The 7,583-nt window shown below is 35.8% G+C and overlaps 2 protein-coding genes across 2 annotated transcripts in view; both read right to left on the reverse strand.

Moving 5' to 3' along the window:
- Positions 1-886: 886 nt before the first annotated feature.
- Positions 887-5,614, reverse strand: LOC119639429 (protein transport protein Sec23A). The gene is made up of 7 exons (XM_038036800.1): positions 5,186-5,614; positions 4,083-4,739; positions 3,412-4,028; positions 3,203-3,356; positions 2,587-3,135; positions 2,414-2,434; positions 887-1,046 (listed from the first exon to the last, which is right to left on the reverse strand). The coding sequence occupies exons 1-7, from the start codon at positions 5,462-5,464 to the stop codon at positions 957-959; spliced, it is 2,367 nt and encodes a 788-aa protein (XP_037892728.1). The 5' UTR covers positions 5,465-5,614; the 3' UTR covers positions 887-956.
- A 1,324-nt stretch (positions 5,615-6,938) lies between these two features.
- Positions 6,939-7,583, reverse strand: part of LOC119639620 (outer dense fiber protein 3-B-like) — a 1,127-nt gene continuing 482 nt past the window's right edge. Inside the window, exons 2-4 of the mRNA XM_038037107.1 lie at positions 7,526-7,583; positions 7,272-7,458; positions 6,939-7,203 (exon numbers count right to left, since the gene is read on the reverse strand). The exon at positions 7,526-7,583 is cut by the window's right edge and continues 164 nt beyond it. Of these exons, the coding sequence (XP_037893035.1) occupies positions 6,939-7,203; positions 7,272-7,458; positions 7,526-7,583 (510 nt within the window). The remainder of the gene's footprint in view (positions 7,204-7,271; positions 7,459-7,525) is intronic.

The raw sequence follows: 7,583 nt of genomic DNA on the forward strand, positions 1-7,583 counted from the left end.
AAAAGCATTCGAAATAAGAACATGCTCATTCCGTTTATATTTGGGCTGCTGGTCCACATGGTTCGCTAGGTTTAAGTGAATTGCAAACACAACAGTAAGTTGCGCTTATACTTTATCCTCCTTTTTAACTCTTTTTTTTAATTTTTCCAATTCTTAGGGAAAAGTCCTTAAACAATTTTACTTTCTCAGGCGAAAAGTAAAGTTAAAAATATATTCTGTGGAACTGACACTTCGGCAAATCCTCTTTGAAAATTGTGATATGTATGACTGTGGTAGCAATCAGTTTAACAAATTGGGTTTTGATAAACATGCGAAAATAACAGCTATGGTAGTTTAAAAATAACTCCACATACGAAGTGTTGAATGAAGCTCTACCTCGATTTTTCAGAAAAAAATGAAATTACCTCTACATCGACGTTGTATTATGAATGCTAGCTTTTTAAATCCTTTTTTTATTTTTTTTTTTTTGTTTGTTTATTATTTACTTTTATTTGGAATCGAAAATTCAAAAACTTGTGTTAATTATTAAACGCACTTATATAATGTTTATGTAATAATAAAAGACATTGATTTTAAGCATTTTACATGAACTAGAATTATAAAGCATCTAGTTTTTGATTTTTTATAACCTGACGATCAGTGGATTAAGACCTACCCAACGGTGCAACTGAAGCAACTATTTTGACGACAACTGATATGTAAGTATTCATTTAAGTACAAATAAGTATTTGTGTTGAGTATTGCTCGGGCGACTCTTGCCTGGAATATAAAGGAATGAACTGGAAATAAAAACACTGAAAGCTGACTAAATGATTAAAAGTTTTAACTTGTGTTCGTTTAAAAACTCGTAGTTTTTTTTTTTTTATTCGTAAACTGTAATTTTACTTTTATTATCAATAAAGGAGTTTATAGTAAGATTAAATAATAATTCGTTCACTTAATATCAATTTCACAATTCAAGTAGTAGATGAAACAGCCAACTTCTTTAGATGCTCCATAAACAACTGAAGTGAAACATCATCAGTTAATACAGGCGCGCCACCATCCTAAAACGATAATGAAAGACAAATCAATCGTGAACTTTATTAAAAGGGAGACATTGATCTAAGCTTAGAGGCATTATTCCATATTTACAATAACCAATAACCATTTGCAAGACGTTGGAACAATTATTAATGTATCCTTGTTAAGCGTAGCTGCTCATTGATTAAAAATTTATAAGAACTGAAATAAAATACCATGAAATTTGCAAATATGATATTAACATGAGATACTTCAGATATGGAATTATAATGGACCAATGCATTTTGACCGCGCATGGGATTCAATGCTGTGGTTACGATCTGATATTCACAAACTAATAAATGATGAATGATGTTTAACAAATGTTAAAATGTTTAACGTAACGTAACGTAATTATTATATGTTAAGCGAACGTAACGTTTATTTGCCATTTTTCCTAAATTTTTCATGAAATGAGAGCGCTTACAGGTGGATCGATAAGTTTTGTTCCGCCCGCCAAAGCGATTAAAGAGCACATATATTAATTATATCGAACGCATAGAAATATGAAAAGAAATATACATTGCAGACGCGAATCCTGTATCCCCTATTCAGCTTAGGTAACACAATCTCTATACACCATCAAAGTTGAAAAACTTTCAACTGAAAAAAGCTTGACTTTTAATTTTTTTTCTCTCATTCTCGCCAGCATAGGTTCGCAAATCCCTTAAATCGGTACTTAATTTCACCGACCATTAAAAAAATCTGTTAATCCCTACCTTATGAAATTGTAGAGGTTCTAAGTTGGATGTAAGTTAAATGTTTGATATGTTTTTCCAGTAAAGTCTTTAAGTCAAAAACCATTCGATTAATTAATTTTTCGTGGGATTTTTGCGTTAGCTTGCTTATATCCCATGTAAGATGTGCGGTGAATTCTCTTTAGAGATCAATAAGCCGAAAGAGGAAACCATTTTCCATTTTAGTTTATATTCTTTCTTTTGCCATGCTATCGTTGAGAGAGGGATAACCAGCTCATAAAATTAAAGATTCGAAGGCATTTTACCGAAAAGATAAATGGCAAAGAGCAATCCTATAAGAAAAGCACATCACACATCGTAGACAGCCTGTGTATAGATTATAATTAATAGTAAGAATCGAATAAAGGAACATCGGTACAACCGGTTATGAATTTTTTGCCGAAAAGTACACATCAACCGAATTTCTTCAAAGGAAAAATCTCTTGGATATACGCTGACGCTAATTGTAAAAATTATTTCTCGCATTTCGAGCCACAGTTAATAATATAAATGCAAGAATTTTTATTAAAATAAATTGCTAGAAGGGATTATACACCATCACCATTTTATTTTAATTTAAAGGTACCGCCTTGTAATAATAAAATATATATTACCATGCTTTGGCCAATCGGTGGCTTTATTGGTTTCAGTGACAAATGTTGGATTAACAAAAAAAATTAAGGGAGAAGACAATGGTGCCGTCAGTTTTTCACGCAGGTCATAATAATTAAAAGAATATGTTTAAGAAACATTATATATATAGGAAGGAAAAATTACGAACACTCACCTGTCCATATGCATACATATTATTGTGTGTTTGCGAAGGATTAACTTTGGACAATAGGAATCGTGCCTGCGATCCGCCATGCTCCGTATCAATGTAACGCGGCATTGGAAAACGCGTCTGGAGTATTTCCTGAGCGTCATCTACGGGTGCCTGCAATAATTGTTTAAAGTTCTCATACTCGGGCATATCCTGGTATTTCAAGGCACGCCATTGAGCAATGGTTTCACCATGATAAATGAGAATTTGGAAAAATGTATCCATAAGCAATATACGATCTGGCTGTATGGAAGACGTGTCCAATAAGACAGGCTCAGGTGGGCCGTTAAATGAGTAGCTGTACAATATTGGTTGTATCATAATTAATGACTGAGTAAGATCCTCGCGCATTAGCATGTGTCTATAGAATGTGGTCTCGTCAGGCGAGTTATTGAAAACTTGCAAGAATTGTGAACGACGTAAGTGATACATAAATTGAGGAAACAAGGAAAAATTCTGAGCTAAGCGAAAACTGTTTGGATCGTCCTTGGAGTATTCTCCAAACTTTTGACACTACAAATGATAAAAACGAAATAAAGTTAAAATGCAACGGAATGCAATTTTTATCATTTGTTTATACCAAACGTATCAACTGCCTATCAACCCATCTTAATATATCGGGCCCTTCATCCGTTTCCGCCCTATATACTACCATACGAGCCATAATTACGGCTGCTGCTTCCTGATCAAAGCCTGCACTAATATGATGAATACTCGTTGTTGCATCTGCCCAACTAAGAACATAAATAATGTGATCTCTGGCTAAGATAGAATACGATGTTTACTCACTTTCTTGCCAAAGTCGTTACTCGTATTCGTCTTTGACCACTTGGGTGTTGATATTGGGTTATGAATTGCATACTACCGCGCCCGCCTTGCGGTATCGGAGCAGAATGTTGGTTAACCACTTCAAAAAAGAAAGACATGGTTGTGCTGGGATTAAATGTGCAAAGCTTCCATTGAACCGTCTGACCCATGCCAATTTCAACATCCGACACTGACGGGTTCTTCACATTCAAAGACACACACGAACCAATTCCACCTGAAATTTTCAGCTCACGAGAACATTTCACTTCTAGAGTGCCATTAAAAGCCATTTTTAAATCGCCACGACTATCTCGGGCAAATACGCGTTGAAATGTTTGCTTAAATAAGGATGAATTAAAGGAATCTCCCATAACCATATGACCACCAGTGGAATTGCAGCATTGTTTCATTTCCATTAAACCAGTTTGGTCAAGCGCGCAAGAATATATGTCAATGCAATGACCATTTGTCGCTGCGCGCAGAGCTAGAGCGTCATAATGCTTGATTGCCTTCTTCATAAATTTTACATTGTCTTTATGTATATCATGATGAGAACGAATTGGATGCTTTAACTCATCGTCAACCACTTGACCTGGGCCCTGAAAAAGCGAAAAGTAAATTTTGTATGGAAAACAAAATCCAAATATTTTTACCTGGGAGCAAGGTCCACCCACGAATGTCATAATGCGAGCGCCAGTGTTAGGATAAGAGCATTCTAATAGGCCTACAGCAATAGCCAGTGCTGCGCCCGTAGAACGGAGGTAACGCTTGCCCTGAGTGGCCACAGGCCAAGGATCACGCTGTAGTTCACTCAACAAATCCCCAAGAGCAATGTCACATTTGGAAACTGGCTGTAGAAATCGATTCACTGGTGATGATGCAGCTGCTTGAGTGCCCACGGCACCAGGCATACGTTGCTGCCCAAGCATTGGTTGAGCTGCAACTGCTTGAGATCCCGAGACCATGCGACCAATGCCCAGCATATCCTGCACTTGTTTGGCAGTTAAGTCTTTAGTGCCTCGGAATACATAACTTTTAGAACAGCCCTCTGCCCCCAATTCGTGAACTTGAATCATTTTACCAAACGTAATTAATCCCACTAAAGCAGTCGGTGGTAAAAGACTCAAGGACATCTGTAGGGAATCCTTTAAAGCATCCAATTCTTCTCCGTCCATACAAGTGTCTACTAAAAATATGAATACCGGCGGCATACAAGGTGCCCGAGCGAGAGTGTATTCAATGGTACTAAAGGTAGGAATTAATTCGGCCGGTTGACATTGTTCTGAAATTGCTGCATACTGTGGTGGAAACTGCAAAAAAAGGAGGGGGTGAGTTGCGCTAATTTTTAAGGCATCATTAGATTACCCATTTACTTTCATCTGAATATTTGTTAACTCATCTGAATTGAGTATTCTTTACATTGAGATATTGGGCAACTAAATGCCTAAAATTAATTAATTAAAAGTTGCGGCGACTTGATTGTAAGCCACGACATAATCAACAGAGGACTTTTCCAAACATAAAATATTTTTCCCTTTAGCAAGGTAATGAAACATGCTCGACCAGATTAAAGTCGAAAATTCACGCCCCTTCACAACCAGCTACAAATTGAAGTTGATTTGAACAACAACTCGAACTTTGATGTATTTTTAAGAAAAACTTTTAATGTATATTGAATTAAAAAAATCAATTGCACAAGTGCATGTATTTGAGAGATGCAAAAAAAACTAGCCAAGCCCAATAACAAAATACTTACCGGATTCCTTTGGAAACAAAAATTGCACACCCACAATTTGGCACGGTAATCAACTTGACATAGAGGATTTAAGATGGCACGACAATTAGCTCTCGTACATAAAACGGGCTCATATTGAATAGGTGGCAAATCAGAGCGTTCTTTTAATGGCTGATACAAACACGCAAGTGGCACCACCTGCCTACTAGCATCTATTCTACTGGAAGGCCAAACATTCCACGTTAGCCTGGCGCCATCTCGATCTTCGTTCTGCTGTATAAACTCCTCATACGTTGTCATCTTTCGATGGCACAATTTCCGTCACAGTATTTGTGCACAAATTTAAAGAGAAGGAAACTATTTCTTCAATTCACTATCCTAAAGACTGTTTTTTTTTATAGGCTCAGGCCACGTCAATAATAATATAGTTTAGTGTGTTTTCAACGTACGTGACGATGACAACGTGAATTTACACACTTCTGTGCGTTTATTCAATCCATTCCCTGCAGTATTCTTAGCAGCATATTTAAGGCATTGCGCACAAACCCTTTTTTTCTTCTAAGGCCAGAAATTACATGAGAATTTTTAAGAAAACTGACCAAGCATCTATTCAAACTAATTTCAGACTCTTCAATTCATAGAAAACAAATTTTCTTATTACTTTTTATTTGAAGTAAATGTGGATATTTGACAACCCTGCTGAAATATACAGCTGTATTTTTACAAAATTCTGTGCTTGTGGTAGCTTCGTAAGTTACCGGTTGTGCTTGTGAAAATAATGCAGGGGCGGGAATCAACTTGAAATTAAAAGAAAAAAACTTTTAATCTACTTGCCCATAGCTAATTAAAAATATTGGCTTTTTTGGTAATTAACGATTGTTTGAGTGAAAAATTTCAATTTTTGACCAAAACAAAAAAACAATTTCTCATTAATAAAAAATGTTTAAATTAATTTATCGCAAACCTCTTACGACAACGTTATTTTAAAGTTACTGTTAAACATTTGAAAGATAAAAACATATATAACGTATTAACATATAATAAAATATATAAAAATATATAAATGTAAACAAAGTACTGAATAATTTATATTAATCTCATTTTTGTGTCATCAGGATCCGAAACAATGAAGCTTTTAGTTTATAATTGTTTATATTTACTATTTATATATATATATATATATACATATATGTTATATTATATATAACTTATAAGTTTGTACAATTTGTAAATTGAATAACTCCCCCACGTGGGATTAAAAGTGAAGTTTTATTCAGTTTAGTCATGGAAGATTTAAAAGGGAATTACACAACGAACATGACAATTTCCAGATTTCTCAAAGATAATAATAATACTTGCGAATACGCAGAGACGTATAGAAACAGATTGTTAAGTACAGGTCGGTTTGGTAGGAAATTACACGAACATCACCCGATGTCACGTTAATAACACATCTCTCAAGTTCCTAGGATTACTTACCGTTGTTCCCACTATTAACGAAACCCTACAATTCTCAGGCAGTACTTACTTTCTAACACAACATGCAAAAATGGCATGACATTTCGAACATTAATTCAAAAGCTGCAATTCCCTGGCGGCGCTACTTTGGTTTTTGCAAAACAATGGGGAAAATCTGTGTAACTTTATAATTTTTTATTACTGCCAAACTAATTCCTACAACTATATTGCATTTTTCCCTTACAACTATTTAGCTTTTTCTCTCTTTTTCTTTTAACATTTATAAATAAATACAATAATTTCTGTTAGAATGCATTTACATGTTGTCGCAGGCGACAATCATTGGTGGTGCTTTGGGTGAATGGCGGACACCAAACGAATACGCTGGTCCGGCTTTGCCAGGTTGATACTGCATACGATTGTAAGCATTTGAACCAGGTCCTACACTCTTCGTTGCTAACTTTGTTCGTGGACGCATAGTGTATTTGGGCGCAGCTGTCAATGTAATATTAATATCGCCGGGATTGTAGTTGGCAGGACCTGGTGAACCACCTTTTTCTTTCAAGCCGGAACGAGTACCCCTGAAATTGAAGTGTAATTATAACTACAGCTCTGATATGAGAATTTGGTCTGCAGGCCTCGATCTTACATGCTGTAATAAGGAGCGGATGGCTTTACAAGATGATCCTTAACACCGTAGGCATTTGGTCCAGGTGCTATATTTTTATTTGGAATGCTGCTCCGACGGCTAATCGAGTATTCAGGCGGTCTAGTGGAATTTACATATGGGGATTTGTTTAAGTCGTAATTCGCTGGGCCGGGACCAATGCTTTTAACTGTTTTATACCAAATATAATAGTAAAACTATGCTTAGAACTTATGCTCAGACGCAATGTCTGTTACCTTGACGGAATGTGCGAGGAGCCATGGTATATGCGAGCACTCTCGGTCGACCATATCT

Source organism: Glossina fuscipes, unplaced genomic scaffold (genome assembly GCF_014805625.2).
Source record: "Glossina fuscipes isolate IAEA_lab_2018 unplaced genomic scaffold, Yale_Gfus_2 112, whole genome shotgun sequence".
Lineage (NCBI taxonomy): Eukaryota > Metazoa > Arthropoda > Insecta > Diptera > Glossinidae > Glossina > Glossina fuscipes.